At 45.9% G+C, this 27,343-nt stretch overlaps 1 protein-coding gene across 2 annotated transcripts; it reads right to left on the bottom strand.

The window, feature by feature from the left end:
- Positions 1–393: 393 nt before the first annotated feature.
- On the bottom strand, positions 394–18,945 carry LOC120024421 (apolipoprotein B-100-like). 2 transcript variants are annotated; one of them, XM_038968661.1, is made up of 29 exons: positions 18,876–18,945; positions 17,977–18,018; positions 17,663–17,775; positions 17,268–17,413; positions 16,972–17,119; positions 16,395–16,547; positions 16,051–16,175; positions 15,867–15,952; positions 15,333–15,774; positions 15,131–15,245; positions 14,883–15,029; positions 14,572–14,783; positions 14,262–14,457; positions 13,966–14,145; positions 13,635–13,838; positions 11,204–11,371; positions 10,876–11,081; positions 10,606–10,788; positions 10,364–10,494; positions 10,047–10,257; positions 9,775–9,947; positions 9,445–9,605; positions 9,247–9,356; positions 8,765–9,138; positions 2,609–8,647; positions 2,376–2,487; positions 2,193–2,216; positions 1,855–2,041; positions 394–1,730 (listed from the first exon to the last, which is right to left on the bottom strand). In XM_038968661.1, the coding sequence occupies exons 1-29, from the start codon at positions 18,928–18,930 to the stop codon at positions 1,254–1,256; spliced, it is 10,920 nt and encodes a 3,639-aa protein (XP_038824589.1). In that variant the 5' UTR covers positions 18,931–18,945; the 3' UTR covers positions 394–1,253. The 2 variants fall into 2 exon arrangements, with proteins under 2 accessions (XP_038824589.1, XP_038824590.1); XM_038968662.1 differs by lacking the exon at positions 2,193–2,216.
- Between the last annotated feature and the right edge of the window lie 8,398 nt (positions 18,946–27,343).

Consider the following 27,343-nt stretch of genomic DNA (forward strand, 5'->3'; position numbering starts at 1 on the left):
TTTCTTTCAAAAACAAGGACATTTCTAAGTGACCCCAAACTTTTGAACTGTAGTGTACATAAGCTTAACTTTGATTTGAATATTTCTTAAACTAGACCATTAACAAATTGTTTGTTTTAAAGCAATGTTTCTCTGTTGAAAGTTTGAGACTTTAAGAGTATAGAACGTGTTATTGTTTTGACAGTTGAGAAGTTCAGTGAATGAATTTGCAACAAAGTTGCATCTCACTTAAGTCCCATGCTCATAGAATGGCACCCTCTAAGTTTCAGAAAAGATTGCCTATTTTTTGCTATTGAAGTAACTTAGGAGGATCTGTCACACACCCGACTGTACTTAAGGTGCAGGAGATGAAGAGCAATACCGTAATGGAATAAAGTCTCCGCACACTCAGAATCAATGCACAAATTTAATTTAATTAGCTTTCGGTCTCAAGACCTTCAACAGAGCATACACAAACACACAGTGACCACATATAGCTAATGTGTGTCAATGCAATCAAACATGATGAGCAACATCTGCGTTTAAACACATACTTGAAAGCCTAAAATATACAAAATACCACAAAGTGAGGTTTATAATGTTTTACCCAATGCTTAAAAATAATTAATGCTGTATGGTATAATTAAGGAATAAGGCCAGAGGGGGTGTGGTATATGGCCAATATACCACGGCTAAGGGCTGTTCTTAAACACGACGCAACGCAGAGTGCCTGGATATATTGGCCATATACCACAAACCCCAGAGGTGCCTTATTGCTATTATAAACTGGTTACCAACGTAATTAGAGCAGTTCAAATAAATGTTTTGTCATACTCGTCAGCCAATCAGCATTCAGGGCTCGAACCACCCAGTTTATAATAGACTTTATTGATACACTTCACTCTTTACATCTTGAATAGGATAGACAAGGGAAGTAGAACACAACAAAGTATTGCATTTCCATGTTGGTACATCAGTAGTCATTTACACAAAATAATAATACAACATATTTTTATCAAGTTGTACATGTTAACTTGACTGCTATAAATACATGCTGAAACACTTATTGGGCTAAGTGTCAATTTTTTCCCTCCCAAGCGAGCATATGTGTTTAACAGATGGCAGTGTTTAATATACTCAGGGTTTAGTCTGTGGGTATCTCACTGGTGGAAGGTCGTTCTCAAGCCTTCCACTAACTTTCACGAAAGCCTCATCAGAAGCCTGCTGCAGAAGACCAGTGATGGCGAGATTGAGCTGGTTCACCACAGACATGCTTATCTCCATGACTCCACGTTGTCAATGATCATCTGGATGGCCTGCTCAAGAATGGAGGCAATGGCGCTGGTCAGCTGTTTGAGGAGCAGCACAGGCAGGGTGGTTATCTCCTCATAGCCAGGCAGCTTCAACTGAGTCTCCTTCAGGAACTCAATGGCAGCATCCAGGAAGACCTGGATGGTTTTATTATACTGGGCAACAGTGTCCCTGAAGAAGATTGACAGCTGGAGAACATGGTGGCAGACAGCATTGAAGGCTTCGTCAATGTGTTCGCCTGAAGTTAGGATGAGCGTGTAGATCTCGAACCTGTCTACGAAGTTCTCCAGGGTGGATGTGATGGCAGGGAGTCTCTCCTTCAGGCCCAGGAGCATGTCGTGGAGGGCCTCCTTGTTGTTGGCAACCTGTAGTTTTAGATTATCGGCATCATTGGTAGTAACTCTGATGACCAAGATGTCAACATCATCCTCTGGGGCAGACTGTTGGATATAGGAAAAACATAAGAGTAAATAACAATTTCAAAATACTTTAACAATAGGGTGACATGTATCTGACGTGTAAATAGGCGCACAATAAATATTTTAAAATATGAAAGACACTCACAGCATAACGGCTGTAGAGTCTAGCGCTCAGCTCAGATGGTTTCCTGCCCTGGAATTCAAGACCCAATAACCCAGTGGATGGAGTAGAGATGGAAGCACTGACGCCATCTCTGCGGGCAGCGTAGCGGAAGTTCGCATCAGTGAAGGTTGGGCTGATGATGTCCACATTCAGGGTGTGGCGGGAGACACTAAGTAGTTGAAGAAAAACATGACAAGCATAATCAGTTGCCATCTTCATTTATACTTGTGTGGTTAAGGTAGTTCTAAAAGTAACGCTCAGCCTTTGTTTTATCTCAGACATAGAGATAAGGAAGTTAAGATACTTTTTACAATATTTACCTTCCCTCATCTTGGCGTTTCTTCCTGGTATTCACAAATCAAATTAAACCAACTGTGTTAACTGATATTGAAATATCTTCAAATCTACATAATGTCTGTTATTTTGATTAACACTGTGAGACTAAATAATGTCCCAATGGGTATTATACATTGAGAAGGGGTCTGTTAAAAAGAAACTATTACCTCATAGAGTGTGTAATCACATTCAGAATGTCCATGGTCAGGTCAGCATGGGTCAGGATCATCTTGCCAGTCAAGCCCAGGGCTTCATTCTCAACATTTGCTTTGATGGAAGCTGTTGAAAGTAGTTAGAGTTACAAATCATTTGAATAACAATTTACAGTAAAAGATCGGTGACAATATGATTAGTTTTTCATCTATTACTTAAAAATAATGCAAATTTCAAATAAATTTACCATCCACGTCATAATCCATGAGAACAATGGCAGAGGTAGCAGATGACTTGAGTGTGGCTTTGAAGACAGGGGAATCACCCTCCAACTCAGCTGCCATATCTGTGGTGTACACAGGAGTGGCAATCTTGGCGGTGGTAGAGATTTTCTGCTTGGTACCTGTCAGCTCGACAGCAGTCTTCTCAAAGAAGGAAATGTCACCCATGTTGCTTGGCTGAGACATGTCAATCTCAACATCAGCAGTCAGTGATGTCAATGGTGCAAAGTCAATGGTAGCCTGGGCTACATGCTTTCCCTTGGTGTTGAAGGTAATCACATTGGCCTTGTTGTTGGTCACAAATTTCAGCACTGCATACACACGGCTCACGGATGCCTCAACAGCCAGGTTCTCGTCCACATCCATCTCCAGGACAATTGTGTCACCGTTGCTGAGTTTAGCATTGGCAGTGACCTTTGAGGTGGAGCGTAGGCCATCATCATTCAGGTAGATGTTAGCTTCATTGTCCAGAGCTCCCAAAACAGCATTGTATTCCAGGATTTTGGCATCAATGTTGCCCTTGATGGATGACTCCACGGAGATGTACTCAAGGGTTCCCTCTAGCTTCAGGCTGTGGTCAGCCTCTACCTTGCCAATTGTTTTGATAAGGGGAAGGTTGAAATCACCTTTCAGCTTCAATGTAGAGGCAGCATTTGGCTTGGTCTTGGTGTCTGCAACAAGTTGCTGGTTGGCTTCAAGGTTCAAGATGGGCAGAGCAATCTTTGCAATGGTAGCCACAGACACCGCAGCTTCCAGGTTGTCAGTGTTCAGGCTGATTGTGCTGTCATGGTTTCCCTCAATGTGGGGGTTCTCCAGAGACAGGGATGTGGCCAGCTTAAGTCCTCTTTTAGTGGTCAGGCTGCTGGTGCCATCAAGCTTGACCTTAAGAGCTTCAAATACGGAGGCTGTGGTAGCTCCGAGACGGAACACAACGTCGTCCTCAGCGTAAAGTCCGGCATTGGCATTCAGATTGAAGATGGGTGACTTCAGGGAGAGTTCGGTGATCAGGTTGCCCAGAGAGTAAAACTGACTCTTCTGGTACAGGATCTTGGAATCAACATCAAGAGACTGCTCTGTGGTGGTCAAGATGTTCTTCAAGCCAGTATGCTCATACAGGTTTAGATCGCTGATGGCTGGAATGTGCATGTTAATGAAGGGCAGATCAATCTCTGGGATGCTGATGGGGTTTGTCAGGAATTCAAGATTTGCCTCACCATTCATGGTAGCAAAGATGCCAGCCTCCTTTTCGTTGTTGTCAATAGTGAAGTTGTAGGAGGATTTGTACTGGTTGAAACGGGCAAGAGCCACAGTGTTGATCTGTTGAGTTTCAGGCTTGATGATGGCAGAGTAGTCATTCTGGAGATCAATCTTGGCCACCAGTGCCTCGTTGAAGCGAAGCTTGGTGTTTCCCTTGTTCTGGAAGTCAAAGACAACCTCACTTGGATTAATCACAATGTTGAGTGAGTTGGACACGATTCCACTGAGATCTCCAACAAGCTCTGTGTCATGGTTTGCCTTCAGTTCGATTTTCAAATATCCATAGTCAGCATTTCCAGATACCACCAGAAGGCTGTTCTTGACCTCTGGGCCTTCTGCTTCAAACCGGGCATCAAATGTGATGTGACGGTACATGACTGCATCAGCGTTCACGGTCTGCTTCATCTTCAGAAGGACAGTGTCGGTGTCAGCGGAGATTGTCAGCTTAGCAGTGCTGGGACTGATGGCGAAGTGAAGGTCACACTTGTGTGTGCCCTCGTGAAAGTTGAACTTCATAGCACCATCATTTCCAACGGTCAGAGTGATTGTTGTGTCCTCCAGGCGGGCAACAACCTTTTGGGTCACAGAGGCTCCATTGGTGAAGCCAAGGATTGGGATATTTATCTGGTGGTTGTAGGTGGTGTCCACAGAGGCAGATATTCCACCCTCCATAGCAAAGAATGCATTATTGATAATGTCAGCCGTGTAGTGTGCAGTGGTTGCCTTGACTGTGGTCTTAGCTGAGGCCTGGGATGAGAATCCGTAGATGATCACTGATGCCTGATGTTCAACTGCAAGTGCATTGTGAATGAACGTAAGGGTCTCTGCAACAATCATGCGTCTCATTTTGGGGATGGCAACACGAACACTGGAGTTCAGGTTGAAATTGAGGATCTCAATACTGGGTGATGTGGCCTGGGTGGCCAGGAGAGCAGTGAACTGAGGAGTCATCTCATTTTCAGTGTTGTTCCAGAGCTCAGCAGAGCTCCTGATGCTGTAGACTGGGGTGATGACACTGATCTTACCATAGAGCTTGCCAAAGCAAGGGACACTGATCTCACTGGGAATGGCAGGGAGCTTGATCTCAGGGATCTGGAGAGTTGGAATCTCTAGGAGCTTCTCTGCGGCCATCTTAGGGAGGGCAGGGAAGGAGAACTCTGGGAATGTGATCTCTGGGAGAGTAATGTCAGGTAGGGTTGGCAGGTAGCTCATGGTCAGGTCTCCGAAGAAAGCATCCAAATCAAGCATCTGGATCTCAAAGTTGACAATGAAGTCGATGAGCTCTGTGACCTTCTGCTTGATATCGTCAAAGGAAACGGTGGTGGCTGGCACTGTGTGGAAACCCAGGATAGTGAACTCAGGGATATCCAGCTGTGTTGGAATTTCAATCTCCTGAAGCTTCTCCAGGCTGACCTTCATGGAGGGCATGACCAGGTCAGTGAGAGGGATGGTGAATGAAGGAAAGTCCAGCTCAGCTGTCTTCAGTCCAGTAACAACACCCTCAATTATCTGCTTGACCTCGCTGACAATTTGTTGTTCACCAGCAAACTTCTGGATCACCTCAATCACATTGCCAAACACCTCATTTATGACAGTGATGACCTTGGTGTAGTGTTCGCTCACCTGCTGCAGGTATGAGATGATATAATTTCTAAGGTCCATATCGGTGATTCTCTGCTTTAGCCTCTCAGAAATTGCCTTAAGGTCATTAAGGATGGCATGGTCAGCTATGTCCTTCACTGTTTTGATCATGTCTGCAACCTTGATTTTCCTCAGATGTTCAATGTAGTTAAGTGCAGATGACACAACAAAGTTGACAAACTCTCTTGAAGCCTGAAGTTTCTGTGGGATCTCAAGTGCTTTGATCAGCTCGTTTACATGAGCGGTGTATTCAGCAATCATCTGGTTGACTTCATCCACATAGGCATTGTAATCAAATGACCTCAGCTTCTGGACAACACAGTCGAGATACTCGTTCAGCTGGTCAATCACCTGTTTGATCTCAGTAGCTTTCAAGTAGTTGATGGCTTCTTCCAGCATCTGCATTACCTTCCCTGGGATATCGATGGCCGTCAGCTTGTTAACAAGGACCTGAATTGTTTCACCAATTTTAAACTGCTTAATGAGGTCCACAACCTTCTCCAGGACTGCTTCAACCTTCTTGTCAACATCATATTTGACAATCAGTTCTGTCAACTTGGCATGGAAAGCATTCAACTTACCAAAGATGTCGAAATCCTGAATCACTGCCTTGACAGGCTCAATAGCCTTGCTGAATCTTTGCCAATCTTGCTGAAACTGATCTATCAGCTGCTCAACATAAGCTTCCAAGTTGAGGGAGGTAATGTAGTTCCTCAGATCCTCAACAAATTGGGTTCTGTCAAAGTTCTCAATGAACTGCTTCAATTCACTCACTGCGTTTTCAATTTTAGCCTTGATTTCAAACTGGGCATCAATGTCGTGCAGGAGTGCAATGCTGCTGTCCTTCAGTTTCTGCATGTCAATCTGCTTGATCAGCTCTTCAATGGCATCAATGACAGCTATGATCATTGTAGTTAATTGATACTCCTTGTTGATGGCATTCAGCTCCTGGTTGAGCCTCTGGATGACAGTTTCAGACAGGATGCCATTCACAATCATATCCTTGGTAACATCAACAATTCCCTGAATGCGGGATGACAGATCAATCAGCAGGTTTTCAAAAGCTGTCTTGAGGTTCACCAGAAAGGCCTCTAGGTCTTCCAGAGAGATGGCATACACCTGGGTGAGGGTAATCAGGTCCTGTTTGAGCTGGACAGCCTTGCCTTCAAGATTCAGTTTGGTAACAAAGTCACTCACATGCTGGGGCAGAGCCTCAAGCTTAGCCTTGATCTCTTCACTGTTAATGTAATTCTGCAGTTTCTCTGCCATGCTCACAATAGTGATCTTGATGTTTTCCAGGATTGCAGGCAAACTTTCAAGGAAGGGCAGGTTAATCAAGTGACTGTCAGTGTTCTTATCATACTTCAGGAAACCAGAGATTGTGAATTCCTGGTCTTCACTGGCAGCTGTGTTCAGGAGGCCGGTGAGGAGGGTTGCAGACAGCTCCAGTCCAAGCCTTTCATCATTGTTGTAGGCACTCACTTCCTGATTGAGGGCATGGTTGTTCACCTTGGACTTCACCCTGAGTGTGGCTTTCTGCTCCTGGGGAGTCAAAAGTGTGTCCATCTTGTTGTCCAGTGTGGTCTCCAGGTAGAAGCCATTGTCCAGCTGCTGGGTGACAGAAGCTCTGCATTCATGAGAGCTGGCAAAAGCCAGGGGCTGTGCTTTAAGGAGGAACTTTCCATAGAGCTGAGCGCTCTGCTTGCCATACAAGGTCAGGTCACCATCAGCATTGAAGATGGCGTCAAGATTGAAGTCGAAGGGAATAATGCTGGCACGGATGGTGTTGTCGAATCGGAACGGCTGGGAGTTGAAGCGAGCATCATTTTGGATCCTTGCAGCAAGGCCAATAATTTCAAGCTCAGTGTTGTGGCTCATGTGAGCACCGAGGAGATTTCCAGTAGTGCTGCACTTAGCATTAGTGGTCAAGTCTGCATAGTTGATCTCATAGGTGTGTTTGAGCTCTTCCTCACCATAGGCCGCCTTCATGCTTCCAGTAAAGTCAATTTTGTAGATCACTGCCTTCAGCTGAGCCTCGTTGAATAGGTTGGCTCCCAGCAGTTTCAGGTCATTGTTCACATTTACAGAGGCAGTGTAGTCCTGCAGGTCAATGGTGATGTCATGTGTATAGGAAGTGCTCTCGCTGACAATGGCCTCAGCCTTTGAGGTGAAGGCAAGGCTGGAGAGAGTGATGGTCAGTGAGTTGGCATTCTCAACCTTCATGTCATTCAATGCACTCTTGGTCTCAATGGACAGAGTAGCCTTGGAGGCATCAATTCCACCGTTGAAGGTGTTCTCCATGGTGAACGGGCCCTGCAGGGTGGTTGTTCCGCTTGTGGCCAGGCCATCCTTGTTCATTGTCAGGGTAGCTTTGTGTACAGCTTTGTTCTCAAGCAGCTTTACAGTGACATCACTGTTTACAGCCAGGCCACTGACATCCAGGGAGCCAGTGTGAAGAGAGTATATGCGATTCGTTGAGTATTCAGTGTTGGACTCCATCTTGATTGTGACTGCTCCAGAGCCAACAGAACCCTCAACCTGGTTGTGGATCTTCATGCCAAGGGCAAGGGCATTGGTGTCACATTTCAGAGACAGCTGGTTATCCTTGAAGGCAAGTTCAGCAGCATGGGTCAGGATGTCTTCGAATGCATTCGTGTTAGACACAACAGACAGCTCGCCATTGGCAAAGGATGCAACAATGGTGTTCTGGGCCTTAAGAATTGTTGAATCAATTTTCAGGGAAGAATCAATCTTTGCCTCTGGTCTGAATGGGAAGATGGTAAAAGACTGGGTGGTGATTGTGGTGCCATAGACATGTCCTGCTTTGACTGTTCCCTCCAAGTTGCTATCACCAGAGATCTTCAGTGTTGGAGTGAATATTGACACTTCAGTATTGAAGCCAACTTGGCCGGTGTGCTCTAGATTTACACTCAGACCCATGGGGCTTGTTGCTTCGATTTTGCTGCTGGATTTCACATTGATCTTGTTGTCTGTAACAGTGCCAACTTCCCTTATGCTAATGCTGGCATCAATGAGCTTGTGGCTCACGGAGGTCTTCACATGGGCCTTGATGGAATCAGCAGGAGTGGTGGCAAGCAATCCAGATCCTATTTACAACACAGAAGGAACAATTATTGATTATTGCACAACTAAACATGTTCCAGATGGTGTAATTCTCTATTATTTACAAAGACATTAGAAAATGTCTGGAGGTGGAGCACTACCTTCAATCTTGATGCACAGGAGTTCCATTGAGCAGCTGCCTGTCACATCAAACTTGGCAGAATAGCTTGGTGTCTCAACGGCATCTTTGCCAGCAGACACTGAGCCCTCCAAGTTGTAGAAGTTGCTCTTCACTTTTGTGGACAGCTGAGCTTTTCCGAAGAGGGGCACAAACACATCAAGGGTCTCTGGGATGAAAAGCTCAGGGATGGGGATCTCCATGGATGCAATGTCCAAGCCAAGCAGGGGCAGAGCCAGGTGTGGTGTGGTCAGTGCAGCTGGGAAGTTCAGCTCCTCAGATGATTTTCCACCAAGAGGCAGGGGAATGGCGATGAAGATACGCTCATTGTTGAAGTGGTAAGCAGCTGTGGCCTCGCTGTTTAAGAAAATTATATTTAATCATTAATTAATCATGGAATCCCAAAAAATCAGTTATTGTATTGATAGAAAATTATTCTTATGGTAGTTGATTGATGTAACTTACGCATTCAGGAACAGTTTCTCAGGCAGAGTCATCTCCGGCATCCCAGGGACTCTCAGGTTCTGCATGTACGGGATATCAGCAGCATATTTCTCCAGGTAGTTGTTGGTTGCCTGTAATATAAATATATAGTCATATATTAAGTTCAGAGTAGACAAAATAGTGATCAGACGATAAAAGTATTTTTTTTAAAAGTATTACCTCCACAGACTTGGTGAGGATGTGACGGACCTTCATGTCGGTCTGGCCCACCTGCTGATCAAGAACATCACTGACCATCTTCTGGATTGCCTCGTGAGGGAGGATGTTCTGGATCTCAGAGTTCATGTCAGACTTGACCTCAGCCACAATCTTCTCGTCATCTACAAAGTAGGAGAAATTCATTGTAAATTAAATTACATTTTAATGACTTTCCCATGGATACTTGACATTTAAAGCCTGGCAAAGCTCTCAGAAACGTACAGTTAAAATTGATCAATAAGCAAAACAATTTATCGTACAAAGGTTGGTCGATATTGAAAGCCTGCATACCATATTTTAGGGTGATCTTTTGCACTGAGGTGGTCTCTGGGAGCTTGATGTCACTCTCAAGCTCAAGTTCCAGTTCCTCACCACGCTTCACGTTGGCTGTAACTGTGGCGTCAGCCTTGATTGAAGGGACAAGCAGCTGCACCTGCAGCATAGCATCCTTCATGGCCTCAATTCTGCATAGAAAACCATGAGTCAGTTGGAATTTGGAAGAAAGGGAAAACAGAAGAAACCAAAACAGGGAAGTACTTTGTGGGGCAGCATTGTCAGCTTACTTAGCGCGGCCAACCAGGGACAGCTGAGGGATGTTCTTGTTGATGAGGTCAATGGAGATGGAGTGTATTCCTTTGCCCTTGGTGTTGCCATCCACAACGCCCAGTCTGATTCCAGCCTCCAAGTCAAAGTCAGGGATCTGGATGTCGGTGGTGAGGACATTCTTCTTCCTGTTGTACTTCACAGTGGCTGTGGCCTCAGTGGGGTCAGCACCTGTGTCCAGGATAAACTGAATTAGTTAGTCACCAAGGAAAAGGTTGTACGGTAGAAATGGAAGGACTGTGTTACTCTAAAAGAGGGCTTTTGTAACTTAGCATACCTTCTGCCTTCAGGACCATCTTTACAGTGTCAACTTTCTGACGACCTTCTTCTCCCTCCCTGAGGAGTTCGTAGCCGATGGTGGCCGTGTATTCAGTGACCTCACCAGTGGGGTGGAGCTCCACAGCAAGCCTAAATAAATGTTTCATTTCCAAAAGTTATGTCTAAGATCAATTTCTACCTGAAAATAGGAAAACATAAATGGAGCATGTTAAAATGTATTTGCATAGAACTAGTACTTACTTGCTATCTCCGGTAAAGGGGAAGTAGGGTGCAGTGTCATGGGAGCTAGCATCAGAGTACTGAAGGGTGGTGCAGTACTTCATACCAGCTAAGAATGGAGTGCACTCAGACACATCAATTCTGTCCTCTACCAGAGACGGGATGGGTTTCACTCCAGCAGAGGTCACTTCGAACAGCTTGTTGCTATAATAGGGGTCGCGGAAAGGAAATGTTTAGGCTCTGATAAATATTGGTCATCAAGTGTTATCTGAATGATACTCTGACACTTACGTGATGCTGATGAGCTTGGCAGGACCCTGAGGAGCAGGGATGGTCAGCTTGACCTGGTTGTCGGCCATGACGATCTTAGCGCTGAGCCCACTCTCATGGTATAGGCTGGTGTGCATCTCCAAGCCAGAGAGAAGGTACTCAGGAATGTGGGAACCAACCCGGGCCACAAACTCAATTCCAGCGGAGGGCATGAAGGAGACCTCGCTCTGTGGGAAAGGGATCAGTCCAAGTATATTATATAGATATGCAAAAAGACTGACGGACTTCACATGTATTAGGGTTACTACAAATAGAAAACAGATCAGTGAAAATAAATATAAAAGTTTACCATGTCGGGTGTAATGTGCAGTCCTCCCTTGATGCCAGGGGTGAAGGTACCAGACAGGGCAATCTTCAGTGGTACACCAGTGGCAGTTGGCAGGAAGAATTCGTTATCCATGAAGATGTAATGGGCGAAGACTTCATTGTCAGCGTTGGTCATCAGTCCCTTCATCAGCTGTGGAACATGTACAGTTGAAGTCGGAAGTTGACATACACCTTAGCCAAATACATTTAAACTCAGTTCTTCACAATTCCTGACATTTAATCCTAGTAAAAATTCCCTGTATTAGGTCAGTTAGGATCACCAGTTTATTTTAAGAATTTGAAATGTCAGAATAATAGTAGAGAGAATTATTTATTTCAGCTTTTATTTATTTATTCACATTACCAGTGGGTTAGAAGTTTACATACACTCAATTAGTATTTGGTAGCATTTCCTTTAAATTGATCAACTTGGGTCAAACGTTTTGGGTAGCCTTCCACAAGCTTCCCACAATACGTTGGGTGAATTTTGGCCCATTCCTCCTGACAGAGCTGGTGTAACTGAGTCAGGTTAGTAGGCCTCCTTGCTCGCACACACTTTTTCCGTTCTATAGGATTGAGGTCAGGGCTTTGTGATGGCCACTCCAATACGTTGACTTTGTTGTCCTTAAGCTATTTTGCCACAACTTTGGAAGTATGCTTGGGGTTATTGTCCATTTGGAAGACCCATTTGCGACCAAGCTTTAACTTCCTGACTGATGTCTTGAGATGCTGCTTCAATATATGCACATAATTTTCCTACCTCATGATCCCATCTATTTTCTGAAGTGCACCAGTTCCTCCTGCAGCAAAGCAACCCCACAACATGATGCTGCCACCCCCGTGCTCCGGTTGGGATGGTGTTCTTCAGCTTGCAAGCCTCACCCTTTTTCCTCCAAACATAACGATGGTCATTATGGCCAAACAGTTCTATTTTTGTTTCATCAGACCAGAGAACATTTCTCCAAAAAGTACGATCTTTGTCCCCATGTGCAGTTGCAAACCGTAGTCTGGCTTTTTTAATGGCGGTTTTGGAGCAGTGGCTTCTTCCTTGCTGAGCTGCCTTTCAGGTTATGTCGATATAGGACTCGTTTTACTGTGGATATAGATACGTTTGTACCTGTTTCCTCCAGCATCTTCACAGGGTCCTTTGCTGTTGTTCTGGGATTGATTTGCACTTTTCGCACCAAAGTACCTTCATCTCTAGGAGACAGAACGCGTCTTTCCTGAGCGGAATGACGGCTGCGTGGTCCCATGGTGTTTATACTTGCGTACTATTGTGTGTTACTATTGTTTGTACAGATGAACGTGGTACCTTCAGGCATTTGGAAATTGCTCCCAAGGATGAACCAGACTTGTTGAGGTCTACAAAAAAAAAATCTTAGGCGTTGGCTGATTTCTTTTGATTTTCCCATGATGTCAAGCAAAGAGGCACTGAGTTTGAAGGTAGGCTTTGAAATACATCCACATGTACACCTCCAATTGACTCAAATGATGTCAATTAGCCTATCAGAAGCTTCTAAAGCCATAATATCATTTTTGGGGAATTTTCCAAGCTGTTTAAAGGCACAGTCAACTTAGTGTATGTAAACTTCTGACCCACTGGAATTGTGATACAGTGAATTATAAGTGAAATAATCTGTCTGTAAACAATTGTTGGAAAAATTACTTGTGTCATGCACAAAGTAGATGTCCTAACCGACTTGCCAAAACTATAGTTTGTTAACAAGAAATTTGTGGAGTTGTTGAAAAACGAGTTTTAATGACTCCAACCTAAGTGTATGTAAACTTCCGACTTCAACTGTAGATTTCAGAGTTAGGGTAGTTTACATTTTTGATAATTAAATATCATTCTTGTGAGATTAATTCTCAACCCTCCTCACCCCTCACATTTTCACCCCTCCTTATGACCAGCACTGTTCTATTCTGACTGCACTAGACTCCAGACTTAAAGTAGAGACACTCCCTCCCTGGTTGAGAGTCAAACTTGATGAAGCTGTCTTCTCTTACCTTGTGTTGTTATTGATAACGTCACTGGTTAGTCTGACAGATTAGGAAATTATTAAACACTCTTGGCATGAAAGCAAGGGATTTTTCTGGTTTTCAACTCCCACAGTGTTTGAGGACTGTACACAATGTTAAAGACTAGTTTGTTTTGCTACTTTGATTCCACTATGTTCCCCTTATATACGGTGAGCTCCAGAAGTATTTTGACAGTGATATTTGCATCTGCATGGCTTGCTGTTTGGGGTTTTAGGCTGGGTTTCTGTACAGCACTTTGTGACATTGGCTGATGTAAAAAGGGCTTTATAAATACATTTGATTGATTGATTGATTGATTAACCTATAGATTCAAAAACTATCATTAATGTCTATGTGAATTGATAGTGTTGCACTTTAATGTATTTTGTACATACATCTGTGGGGAACATCTTGAGTACGTTGTCAATCATCAGACCAGCAGAGTAGGCCATCTTCTCCATCTCATTGGTCTTCAGGTATCCAAGTTCATTTCCCAGCAGTCTCAGGTAAATCATAGCCTCAGGGGACTCCTGAGCCTTCAGATTCCTGACCAGTTTGTTGAGGTTACGGCCAATTTCTCTCACGATGTTCTGGGAAGCCTACAGAATATTTTTTTCAAGGAAAGAGGCAGTTAGCTCATGCTACAATTAAATAACTAGGATTAAAATCACACAAATTAAAATGTTTGGTAAGGAAAGAGGAAGAACATAGTATGGTTTTGAATACCTGTCTCTTCATTCTGTCTTTCTTCAGAGCGGGCATCATCCTCTTCATGAGCTCACTAACCTGCAGAGGCATCTTGTCAGAAACGAAGTAGACGGTCTTTAGAACTGTGTCAGGGAAGAATCCGTTCTCTCCGAACAAAGCCTCAACAGTTGGCTCAAGTCCTTTGCCTTCCATGCCAACCTTACAAGTGAAGAGAATGTTTACCATGAGACTGATAGAAAAATAAGTGTATATTCTGCAAAAAAACATCATCCCTATAATAATTTTAGGGAAACAACTTAAATAGTATTTTTTACCTCCACCATGTCAACATTGTAGCCGAAGGCCTTCAGGGTCATCTCCAGCATGACTTCCTTGGGCAGATAGCTGGTGCCCTCGAAGAGCATATTTCCTTGCACAGATCCGATCATGTAGTTGCGGGAAAACTTGGTGGGATCCATGACAGTTCCAACCTCATTGTCCTGCAGGGCATCAAGAATCTTCTGTCTCAGCCTTTAATGGAAGGAATAATTTATTATATGTTCAAACCTATGATGAGGAGGGAACAACCGAACAGAATATTTCTGTTAGCTTCGGCAGTAAATACTGCAGATATCTCTCACGTACTCCTGGGTCTCAGCTGCTGTGGATGCCAGTATATTAGTCAGGTGGGAGATGACAAAGTTCTTGGCCTGCTGGTCTTCTTCGATGGGCAGAGCGGCGGCCAGCTGAGCCAGTTCAGCAGGCTGAGGGTCCTTCATCAGCACCAGGTAGGCAGCAACGCGCTTCTGCAGGGGGCTAGCACCACTCAAAAGAACTTGCATGAGCACCTCTCTGCCCTGTAAACAGGAGAATGTGTATAACAGTTCTGCAGTGAACGAAGAGTTGATGGTTTCCATATAAATATTTTTGAAGCTAATAGGAAAAGAGTGAGTTACCTCCTCAGGGACAGGGGTCTGTCTGAATGCCTGAATGGCAGCCTGTTGGACTTCCAGGGAAGCGGCGGGCTCGTTTACACACTGGATCACAGCAGACTTCAGGGCAGGACTGGCGGCTCCCATGGCTGCAGCCATGTTACCAATAACCTGGGGAGCAGAAAGAAGCAGACATGAATTATTCTGATTCAAATTGTTGCTTGCTGTGTGAGTAAATCTGAGAAAGCTAAGGAGAGCGATGGAACATTCACCCTCAGGGCCAGGAAATTCTGCTCCTTGTCACCGGTGCAGTCACCCAGCTGGGCAACAGCAAACTCAGCCACAGCCTTAATCTCAGGGGTCACTTTGCCCTCGGCCTTGTAGAACCTGATGAGGAACACAATGTCAGAATTTCATTGTCTGCATCTGCTCAGTTCCATTTAGAAAATATGTTGCTTTAAAATGTCTGTTTACCTCTTGACAACATTGCTCAGGGCATACAGGATAGGCTTGCTCTGCTTGTACCGTGCCATAGCCAGCATGTCGTTGACCAGGAGGGCAGAGGGGTTGGGGACCAGTCCCAAGGCAAACACAACGGCATCAACCTCAAAGGCAGAGTTGTCAAAGGTCCTGAGGATCTGCATGATGGCACTGCTGCACTCTGGGGTACCGCACTGGGCCAGAACCTGGTAGGTCAGGGATCCGGACACCTTCAGGGCCTCGGGGATAGCAGGGCTCAGGGTCTCAGCCTTCATTCCACGGACCATGCTCACAAGCTGCTGGAAGAGGTGGGCTCTCCTCTCACCGTTGGACAGAGTGGCCAGTTCCCTCAGGACGGCCAGAGCAGCATCGTTGTCCTGAACAACACTCTTGTCCTCAGCAGCTTCCATTGGCAGACCCTTGAGGTTGGCCACATCTGCAGGAAGATAAAGTCAGTTTTGACACTGAGCGGGTGAAAACCTTTTTCAATCATCTTCATAATTAGAATGCAATGTAAGGGATACTTACTGTGGTCAAAAACTCTCTCATTGTATGTGGAAACCTCCAGCAGAGTCAGGAACTGCTTGCCAACGTTGGTAACTCCATACTCTCCCCTGTGGAAAGCCAAAGAGATGATAAAGACGTATGCAACATCTCTTACCATTGCAGGTACGTATTTCATAAAACATTATAGGCATAATGTTTTACACACTTGTGAGAGAAAGGCACCAGAATGTGGTTCTCAGTGCAGGCACCAGAGATCATGTGCTTCTTGTCATTGTCAAACTTGTAGTTGCAGGTCTGGGAGCTTCTGATCAGCTGAGCAAGAGGATAGTGCTGTAGGAGGAGAAATTATTATTGTTTCGTTTTTTTTTGTAAAGGAGTTAAAAAGTGAATAAGGAGTAATATTAGTTGTCATTTCAGCTACTGGAGCGGAGAAAGATAATTACTTTGAATGGTTTTTGGAAAGGAGTTAAAAAGTGAATTAGTATTAATAAATTATTTAGGGTGTATTTCAGAATCTAACCAGCGACTTTTACTGTTTTCCAGTCTTACCATGCCAGAGATGAGGGCCAGGGGGCTGGTGTGGTCCCTCTGGGGGATGAAGTGGTCACATTTGGACAAGTCCCTGTTGAGAGTGATGTCAGTAGCGATGTCCTCCATGGCGTTGACTATGTAGTGGGTCTTGCACATGCCGTGGATGGTGGGCTGAGGGGAAAGTCAATGACCCTTGTCATATTTGAATAAATATAAATACTGATTTATGTTTTCTGAAAAACTGAATGTGACAAATTGCTCTCTGCAGAGCCATGAACATAATTTTCTTGGCTAGTCTTGTACCTTGTAGTGCATCATGTCGGCGTGCCAACAGTACTGCATTCCCTTTCATTTATTATTGCTTTATTACACAATAATTACATTTTTTGTTTCTTGGATTCACTAAAACAAGCACCAATATGTACCATTGTTTACCAGGTAGTTTCCAATTGTATTGAATAATATGGAGTAATAAGGTACACACTATTAGTAATAAAGTACTCAATAAGAAATGACTTGCTCATATCGCTGAAACTACACTGTAATACAAAGTGTGTAGTTATGATTAGGGTGTTTTCTGAGAAGATCAACATACCATTTTCTTGTTGTTCTCCTCTTCCAGCAGGGGCACGGCAAGGGCAGAGACGATACCTCTCTTGATGTTCAGGATGGTCACGGACTCATCCTCCTCAGGGTACAGTTTCACATCGTACACTCCCTCAACCACAACCTTCAGAGGATGTCTGAGCAGGGACAGAGAGGTTAAAGGTTGGATACCAGTTGTTAACTCCAAATTACAATGTGCTTAATAGAAGAGAGGACAAGGAATTTTAAACAAATATTGGGGACAAGGGTTGGGTTAGGGCATGTGTGACAGCCTTGGGGTCTTACTTCTCCATGGCAGCAGCGAAGGCATCAGATCCGGGGGCAGGTCCGAACACAGGGTTGCCCTCTGAGTCCATATCGACAACCTCACTCAAGCTACAGCCTGTGGTGCGCAGGATGTAGCTGCAAGACTGAGGAACTTCAATCTCGACCTGTAGGGGGAGACAAAGAGGTCACAATGTTTACTTATTCTGCAAACATAGGAGACGGGACAGCATGACAGCATGAGAACTTGTGGGCTACCCTATGTGATTAGAACATGCTAGCTTGCGTTCAAATTTGCTAGAAATTTCTGTCGTTGTCTCATTGCAAACAATGACATTCAGTTTTTTCATGAGTCACCAGTATGTACACAGCATAACTTTTATGTTACTGTAATATTGATATATTGATGGGCTTACCTTGCAAGAGCCCTTTGGTCCATTCCTGAGGTTGAAAGCTCCGTTCACGGCATTCAGGGACTCTGCTTCATATTGGTATTCATATTTGTGAAGGCTCTTATACCTTTTTGCCACTAGGGTGGAGGACAGAAATATATTGCAAAGTTAAGACAGATAGTTAATTATATTCCAAACAAGCTCATCTACTACTGCTTAACACATAGAATTGGACTCTTTATTGATCTCGGTAGTAATTGTTGGGTGTGCGTCCGATGGCAATAAATCGCCTGCTTTCTGTTAGAGCTAAAACAAAGCCTTTGTGATTTTTCACTTACGTAAGCATGTTGGATTTTCTTCTTCAGCATTGTCTTGGGCATCTGTAAGGGAAAGATGCATAAGTACGTTTCTTTTGAAATACAGTGTATTTGAAAATGAGACTAGCGACTGTCTTGCTTATTAGTCTATGAAAAATGTTAAACGAGATATTGGCCTGATAATTTTAAAGGCAGATGATTCCAAGGTGCTACCACACCTTTAACCTTTAAAATGTACAATATTTGATGCACATTTCTGTAAAAGAATGTAATACATCTTTCTTAAATGTGTGGTGTAAAATGTTGGGATTGGGAAGAGGGGCGGAAGATGAGGAAAGTTGGAAAGGGTTATATAGGGCAGGGGGCGGCAACAGTGAGGGATTACTTTTGGCCCCCCAAATTGTTGTTTTGTTTTGTTTTGTCATAAAAGCCTGTAAAATCAACAGGAATTCAGAGAAAAATGTGTTAAATTTAGGAAATCTGTTCCCAAGTATTCCCCCCCCCCCCCCAAAAAAGAGATGTGATCGTGACTCAATGTAATCAAGATATAAAATGTATTCTTATTTTGCAAATACAATATCTTTTTGGCCTTAGTTGTGGTCAATTTGCAGTGTACAAATTATTATAACTGTGTTCCTGACCATCCGCTCTGACAAAAAATCGGCCTGCGGCTGAATATAGGTGCCTACCCCTGATAAGGGTAATGTAAGATGCTTCCACTTTGTGATGTGATATATTAACATTTCAATACATACAACATTTCATACAAAATAGGCTTATTTGACATCAATTTGGCATCTGTTGAAAACTATAAACCTCTCCAAATTAAAACATATGATAAGTGTTACAAAAACCTTTTTCCATAGACAGTTAATCAACCACGTTTTCCAGAAGCAGGGAAAGGTCAGAAAGATACTTACAGGCCAAGGCAAGGGTGCTCAGAAGTAGCAAAAGGCAGAGCTTTGCGTCCCCCATGATGGGTTCGTTGAAGCGCTTTCCTTAAGGTTTGAGAGTACTCAGTCGAGACTGATTCCTTAACCCCAGTACAATGTTTTTATACCCCGAGAGACCGGAGGGGTTGGTGGGAGTCACAGACAGTACTGATGTCCCTGCTCCAAAGTCCATCCCACCCATCCCTTTGGAGGGACACAGGCGAGTGGCTGTTCATGGATTCCAAGCATCTGTAAACGTTATCTATTAGTCATATATATTTTGTTAATCATATAGATTTAAGCAGATATAATGATACACTGACAAGACATTTATTTTGTTCGTTCCCCCCCAACACACATACACACGAACACAACTTCTTTCCACAACATAATACCTATGTTTTTAAGTACATACTGGTATATAGCTACATTGAACTTGTTTTTATTCAATCTTTTTGTATTCTGTGCTTTTTTATATACACCACTGTTCAAAAGTTTGGGGTCACTTAGAGATGTCCTTGTTTTTGAAAGAAAAGCACCTTTTTTGTCCATTAAAATAACATCTAATTGATCAGAAATATGGTGTAGACATTGTTAATTTTGATAATGACTATTGTAGCTGGAAACAGCTGATGTTTTTTATGGAATATCTGTCACGCCCTGGCCTTAGTTATCTTTGTTTTCTGTATTATTTTAGTTAGGTCACGGTGTGACATGGGGGATGTTTGTGTGTATTTGTCTCGTATTGGGTGGTTGTATTGTATTAGGGGGTTTGGTAGAGTTTATGGGGTTGTGTTCAGTGTAGGTGTCTAGGTATGTCTATGGTTGCCTGAGTGGTTCTCAATCAGAGACAGCTGTCTTTCATTGTCTCTGATTGGGAGCCATATTTAAGGCAGCCATAGGCATTAGGCTGTTGTGGGTAATTGTATATGTCTAAACGTTAGTAGCTGGTGTGTGCACTTTCGTTTTGTAGCTTCACGGTCGTTTGTTGTTTTGTTAGTTTGTAAAGTGTTTCGTTTCGTGTTCATCTTCTTCTCTCATTAAAAAGAGGATGTATTTATATCACGCTGCGCCTTGGTCCACTCATTCACCCGAAGACGATCGTGACAGAATTACCCACCATACAAGGACCAAGCAGCGTGATACAAAGCAGCAGCAGCGATCACAGGAATTATGGAATTGGGAGGAAATTCTGGACAGCGGAGGACCCTGGGCACAACCGGGAGAATATCGCCGCCCCAAAGCTGAGCTGGAGGCAGCGAAAGCAGAGAGGCGCCGGTATGAGGAGCTCGCACGGCAGAGCGGCTGGCAACCCCAAAAATTTCTTGGGGGGGGGCTCTCGGGGAGTGTAGCTGGGTCAAGTAGGAGACTTGATCCAGCTCACCGTGCTTACTGTGAGGAGCCGAAGATGGAACCAGAGCCAGTCGAGGTGGAATTGGAGGTGAGTAAGGGGAGTGAAGCTGAGACTGTGGATGAATTAATGGGGAAATTGGAGGAGAGAGAAATGAGGGATTTGCTGGTGTGGAGCATAAAGCACCGCATCCGCTTGAAGGAGCGTGTGCGGGATTTGATGCCACCTGAGTCAGCTCTCCATACTCGTCCTGAGGTGCGTGCTAGCAGTCTGGTGAAGACTGTGCCTACACCACGCACCAAGTCTCCTGTACGTCTCCAGAGCCCTGTACGCACTGTTCCTTCTCCCCGCACTCGCCCTGAGGTGCATGCCCTCAGCCCAGTACCACCAGTGCTAACACCACGCACCAGGCTTCCAGTGTGTCTCCAGAGCCCTGTTCCTCCTCCACGCACTCTCCCTGTGGTGCGTGTCTCCAGCCCAGTACCTCCAGTTCCGGCACCACGCACCAAGCCTCCTGTGCGTCTCCAGAGCCCTGTACGTCCTGTTGCTGCTCCCTGCACTAGCCTTGAGGTGCGTGTCTTTAGCCCGGTACCACCAGTTCCGGCACCACGCACCAGGCCTACTGTGCGCCTCAGCCGGCCAGAGTCTGCCGTCTGCCCAGTGCCGCCTGCACTGCCCGTCTGTCCCGAGCCGCCAGAGCCGCCCGTCTGTCCCGAGCCGTCAGAGCCGCCCGTCTGTCCCGAGCCGTCAGAGCCGCCCGTCTGTCCCGAGCCGTCAGAGCCGCCCGTCTGTCCCGAGCCGTCAGAGCCGCCCGTCTGTCCCGAGCCGTCAGAGCTGCCAGACAGGAGCGGCCAGAGCCGCCCGCCAGACAGGAGCGGCCAGAGCCGCCCGCCAGACAGGAGCGGCCAGAGCCGCCCGCCAGACAGGAGCGGCCAGAGCCGCCCGCCAGCCATGACCGGCCAGAGCCGCCAGCCAGCCATGACCGGCCAGAGCCGCCAGCCAGCCATGACCGGCCAGAGCCGCCAGCCAGCCATGACCTGCCAGAGCCGCCAGCCAGCCATGACCTGCCAGGGCCGCCAGCCAGCCAGGACCTGCCAGGGACGCCAGTCAGCCAGGATCTGCCAGGGCCGCCAGGATCTGCCAGGATCTGCCAGGGCCGCCAGGGCCGCCAGGATCTGCCAGGATCTGCCAGGATCTGCCAGGATCTGCCAGGGCCGCCAGTCAGCCAGGATCTGCCAGGGCCGCCAGGATCTGCCAGGGCCGCCAGTCAGCCAGGATCTGCCAGGGCCGTCAGTCAGCCAGGATCTGCCAGGGCCGCCAGTCAGCCAGGATCTGCCAGAGCCGCCAGTCAGCCAGGATCTGCCAGAGCCGCCAGTCAGCCAGTATCTGCCAGAGCCGCCAGTCAGCCAGGATCTGCCAGAGCCGCCAGTCAGCCAGGATCTGCCAGAGCCGCCAGTCAGCCAGGATCTGCCCCTCCGTCCAGTGGCGCCCTCTGGGATGGTCTTCAGTCCGGGACTCGCTGCAAGGGTCGCCGTTCCAGAGGCGTCACCAAAGCGGGTATTGACTATGGTGGAGTGGGGGCCACGTCCCGCACCCGAGCCGCCGCCGTAGGAAGGCCCACCCGGACCCTCCCCTTCTGTGTCAGGTTTTGCGGCCGGAGTCCGCACCTTTCGGGGGGGGGGGGTACTGTCACGCCCTGGCCTTAGTTATCTTTGTTTTCTGTATTATTTTAGTTAGGTCAGGGTGTGACATGGGGGATGTTTGTGTGTAATTGTCTCGTATTGGGTGGTTGTATTGTATTAGGGGGTTTGGTAGAGTTTATGGGGTTGTGTTCAGTGTAGGTGTCTAGGTATGTCTATGGTTGCCTGAGTGGTTCTCAATCAGAGACAGCTGTCTTTCATTGTCTCTGATTGTGAGCCATATTTAAGGCAGCCATAGGCATTAGGCTGTTGTGGGTAATTGTCTACGTCTAAACGTTAGTAGCTGGTGTGTGCACTTTCGTTTTGTAGCTTCACGGTCGTTTGTTGTTTTGTTAGTTTGTAAAGTGTTTCGTTTCGTGTTCATCTTCTTCTCTCATTAAAAAGAGGATGTATTTATATCACGCTGCGCCTTGGTCCACTCATTCACCCGAAGACGATCGTGACAATATCTACATAGGCGTACAGAGGCCCATTGTCAGCAACCATCACTCCTGTGTTCCAATGGCACGTTGTGTTAGCTAATCCAAGTTTATCATTCTAAAAGGCTAATTGATCATTAGAAAACCCTTTTGCAATTATGTTAGCACAGCTGAAAACTGTTGTTGTCACACCCTGATCTGTTTCACCTGTCTTGTGATTGTCTCCACCCCCCTCCAGGTGTTGCTTATTTCCCTGGTGTATTTATCCCTGTGTTTCCTGTCTCTCTGTGCCAGTTCGTCTTGTATGCCTCTCAAGTCAACCAGTGGTTTTTCCCGTACTCCTGCTTCTATTCTCTTTTGCTAGTCCTCCCGGTTTTTGACCCTTTCCCGTTTTCTGGACTCTGTACCCTCCTGCCTGACCATTCTGCCTGCCCTGACCTCGAGCCTGCTTGCCACTCTGTACCTCCTGGACTCTGAACTGGTTTTGACCTTTTGCCTGTCCACGACCATTCTCTTGCCTACCCCTTTTGGATTGTTTAATAAATATCAAGACTCAAACCATCTGCCTCCCGTGTCTGCATCTGGGTCTCGCCTTGTGCCCTTATAGTTGTACTGATTAAAGAAGTAATAAAACTGGCCTTCTTTAGACTAGTTGAGTATCTGGAGCATCAGCATTTGTGGGTTCGATTACAGGCTTAAAATGGCTTTCTTCAAAAGTACTTTCTTCTGAAACACATCTGTCTATTCTTGTTCTGAGAAATGAAGGCTATTCCATGCGAGAAATTGCCAAGAAACTGAAGATCTTGTACAACGCTGTGTACTACTCCCGTCACAGAACAGCGCAAACTGTCTCTAACCAGAATAGAAAGAGGAGTGGGAGGCCCCGGTGCACAACTGAGCAAGAGGACAAGTACATTAGAATGTCTAGTTTGAGAAACAGATGCCTCACAAGTCCTCAACTGGCAGCTTCATTAAATAGTACCTGCAAAACACCAGTCTCAACGTTAACCTCACTAGGGTAGGGGGCACTATTTACACCTCCGGATGAAAAGCGTTCCCAAAGTAAACTGCCTGTTACTCAGGCCCAGAAGCTAGGATATGCATATAATTGGATAATTAGATTTGGATAGAAAACACTCTAAAGTTTCCAAAACTGTTAAAATAATGTCTGTGAGTATAACAGAACTGATATGGCAGGTCGAAAACCTGAGAAAAATCTATCCAGGAAGTGGGATTTTTTTATGTTTGTAGTTTTCCATTGACTGCCTATACAGATTCCATTGACTTAGGACTCAAATTGCACTTCCTATGGCTTCCACTATATGTAAACAGTCTTTAGAAATTGTTTCAGGCTTGTATTCTGAAAAATGAGGGAGTAAGACCACTCTGAATGAGTGGACACTGCAGTGTCCCAGAGGTTTTTCATGCGCACGACCGAGAGCGCGCCTTTCTTGTATTCCTTTTATATTGACAAAGCTTTTGTCCGGTTGAAATATTATTGATTATTATGACTAAAAACAACCCGAGGATTGATTATAAACATCGTTTGACATGTTTCTACGAACTTTACTGATCCTTTCCGGGTTTTTCGTCTGCCTTTGAGCCTGTGGATTACTGAACAAAACGCGTGAAGAAACAGAGGTTTTTGGATTTAAAGAGGGACTTTATCGAACAAAACAAACATTTACTGAGTAAATGGGAGACTTTTGAGTGCAACCATATGAAGATCATCAAAGGTAAGTGATTAATTTTATCGCTATTTCTGACTTGTGTAACTCCTCTACTTGGCTGGTAACTGTTTGTAATGATTTGCCTGCTGGGCGCTGTTCTCAGATAATCGCATGGTATGCTTTCGCCGTAAAGCCTTTTTGAAATCTGAGAGGTTAACAGTGAAGAGGCGACTCCGGGATGCTGGCCTTATAGGCAGAGTTCCTCTGTCCAGAGTCTGTGTTCTTTTGCCCATCTTAATCTTTTCTTTTTATTGGCCAGTCTGAGATATGGCTCTTTCTTTGCAACTCTGCCTAGAAGTTCAGCAGAGGTAACTCTGTATCTTCCTTTCCACTGGATATCATAAGGTGAATGCACCAATTTGTAAGTCGCTCTGGATAAGAGCGTCTGCTAAATGACTTAAATGTAAATGTAAATGTGGTCGTCATGAGAGCCAGTTTCATGATAGCGCTTGATGGTTTTTGCGACTATACTTGAAGAAACGTTCAAAGTTTTCAGAATATACTGACCTTAATTTCTTAAAACAATGATGGACTGTCGTTTCTCTTTGCTTATTTGAGCTTTTTTGCCAAAACATGGACTTGCTCTTTTACCAAATAGGGCCATCTTCAAATGTTATTGGTCACATACAGTACACATTGTAGCAGGCTCAAGGGTGTGGCGTTTCCACGTCACCTAGTTCAATAACCAGAATGCAAATGGGGAATTTATTAGGGATATTTGCACACGGTGGGAAAGGGGGGGATCCAGCAACCAGTTCACAACGGGTAATGGTACAGATAATTCTCCTGCTTCTCACACTCTCCATAACATGCATTTCCCTCTCGGTCCTCTCCCTCTTTGTGCAGCCTGCTTCTTCTTTTATCCCCAAGCACTCAATGGCTTAATGATCCACCAGCTTGCCTCGTTGGGGCAGGAAGTCCATATAAGGCTCGGGGGTGGAGCCAGCGGGCTGCAAGATATCTTCCTTCAGTCACCTATCCCCTCACCTCTCCCTGCCATCTGCCCCCCCCCCCCCCCCCCCCCCGGTCCAGCTCCCTAGAGTATCCCTCCTGGAGAGGGCATTGGCATTTCCATGGGCTGCAACTGATCTGTGGACGACAGAGAAAGCAAAGGGCTGTAAGGATAGGAACCAGCAGGTGACCCGGGCGTTACTGTCCTTATTCCGTGACATCTAAACCAGTGGTGCATGGTCCGTCACGAGGGTAAAGTGCCGTCCCAATAAGTAATATTTCAGCGTCTCCAGCACCCACTTGATCACTAGGCATTCTTTCTCCACAGTGGAATATCGTTGTTCCCGCAGCAACAGCTTCCTGCTAATGTATACGACTGGGTATTCCTCACCTTCTTGTAGCTGTGATAGGATGGCACCCACCCCTGTTTCAGATGCATCGGTCTGTACCACCAGTGGTTTGGAGAAGTCCGGGGTCACCAGCATGGGTCCAGAACACAGGGCTCCCTTTAGTTCCTGGAAGGCTTTCTCCGTCTCCTCAGTCCACGTCACCTGGGCGGGCAGACGGCTCCTGGTCAGATCTGTCAGGGGGCTGGCTAGGGAGGCAAAGTGGGGGATAAATCTCCGGTAGTAACTAGTCAACCCCACAAACGTGCGTATCTGCTTCTTGGTGAGGGGGCGGGGCCAATCCCAAATCGCCTCAACTTTCTTCACCTGGGGTTTTACACATTCCCTCCCAATCATGTAGCCCAGGTACTCAGCCTCCCGCAAGCCGAGCCGACATTTCCTCAGGTTAGCTGTTAGCCCCGCCCCCTGTAAGGTCTGCAATACCGAGCTCACCTGGTTTAGATGGGTCTCCCACTCGCTCCCATGGATTACAATATCATTGAGTTAGGCCGCCGCATACTCATGATGGGGACGGAGAACCCGGTCCATCAACCTCGAAAGTGGGCGGGCCCCGTGCAACCCAAAGGGCAGCTTCCTGTAGTAGAACAGCCCGTCCGGGGTGGCGAAAGCAGTTTTCTCCCTAGCCTCGGTAGCTAAGGGCACCTGCCAATAACCATTCGTCAGGTTGAGTGTGCTGATAAATTGGGTGGTCCCTAGCCATTCTATTAGTTCATCAATTCATGGCATGGGGTAGGCATTGAACTTTGAGATTTCATTTAACTTTCTAAAATCAATACAGAAGTGAATGGTGCCATCTGGTTTCGGCATCAACACTATTGGGCTAAACCACTCACTATTCGACTCTTCGATGATTCCAGCTTCCATCATAGCTTTACCTCGGTCCTAACGGCCTTTCTCCTTGCTTTTGGTATGCGGTAGTGTTTCAACTTCACCCTTTTCCCAGGTTCGGTGAGGAAGCTGTGCTGTACCAGATCGGTGTGTACCGGTTCACTGGAGAACACATCCTGGTTTCGGCCGACCAACTCCGTCAGCTCCTGCTTCTGTGCTTGGCTCAGCTGCTCCCCCAGTGGCACCTCCGCTGGCTTGGTCTCTGTGGTAGCCTTCTTTGGGGGAATAGAGGAGAGTCCATCACGTGCATTACATTTCTATAACACATTCACATGGTAAATCTGGGTCAGATCCCTACGTACTGGCTGTCTGACCCAATAATTAACTTCACCCACTTTCTCAAGGACTTCATGTGGCCCGTTCCATCGGGCCAAAAACATACATTCTGAGGTGGGGACCAACACCAACACTTTGTCTCCTGGCTGAAAGTCTCTTCGTTGTGTCCCTCTGTTGTACACCCGCGCTTGGGCATCCTGGGCCTCCAGCATGCATTTCCGTACCAGGGGCTACAGGGTTGCCATCCGGTCTCATGTCTTCCACGTGTTCCACCATGATATGATGGGGCGACGGCTGCTGTTCCCAGGCTTCTTTAACCACATCCAGCAGTCCTCGGGGTCGTCTCCCGTACAGGAGTTCAAAGGGAGAGAACCCTGTTGAAGCTTGGGGCACTTCTCGGATCGAGAACATCAGGTAGGGTACTAGCTGATCCCAATTCCTTCCGTCCGCCTCCATCACCTTCTTTAGCATCTGCTTTAGGGTTCTATTGAATCTTTCCACCAATCCACTGGGTTATTTTCATTAGTTTGCAGAGATCCTTCATGATTTGGGACATGAACGGGGTTCCCTGGTCGGTTAATATCTCGTCGGGGATGCCGACTTGGGAGAATAACTCACATGCAATTCTCTTGGTAGCCATGGTGCGCAGGGGAATGGCTTCTGGGTACCTGGTGGCATAATCCAGAATCACCAGGATGTATTGGTGCCCTCGGTTGCTCTTGGGTAGAGGTCCC

Source organism: Salvelinus namaycush, chromosome 29 (assembly GCF_016432855.1).
Source record: "Salvelinus namaycush isolate Seneca chromosome 29, SaNama_1.0, whole genome shotgun sequence".
Taxonomy (NCBI): Eukaryota; Metazoa; Chordata; class Actinopteri; order Salmoniformes; family Salmonidae; genus Salvelinus; species Salvelinus namaycush.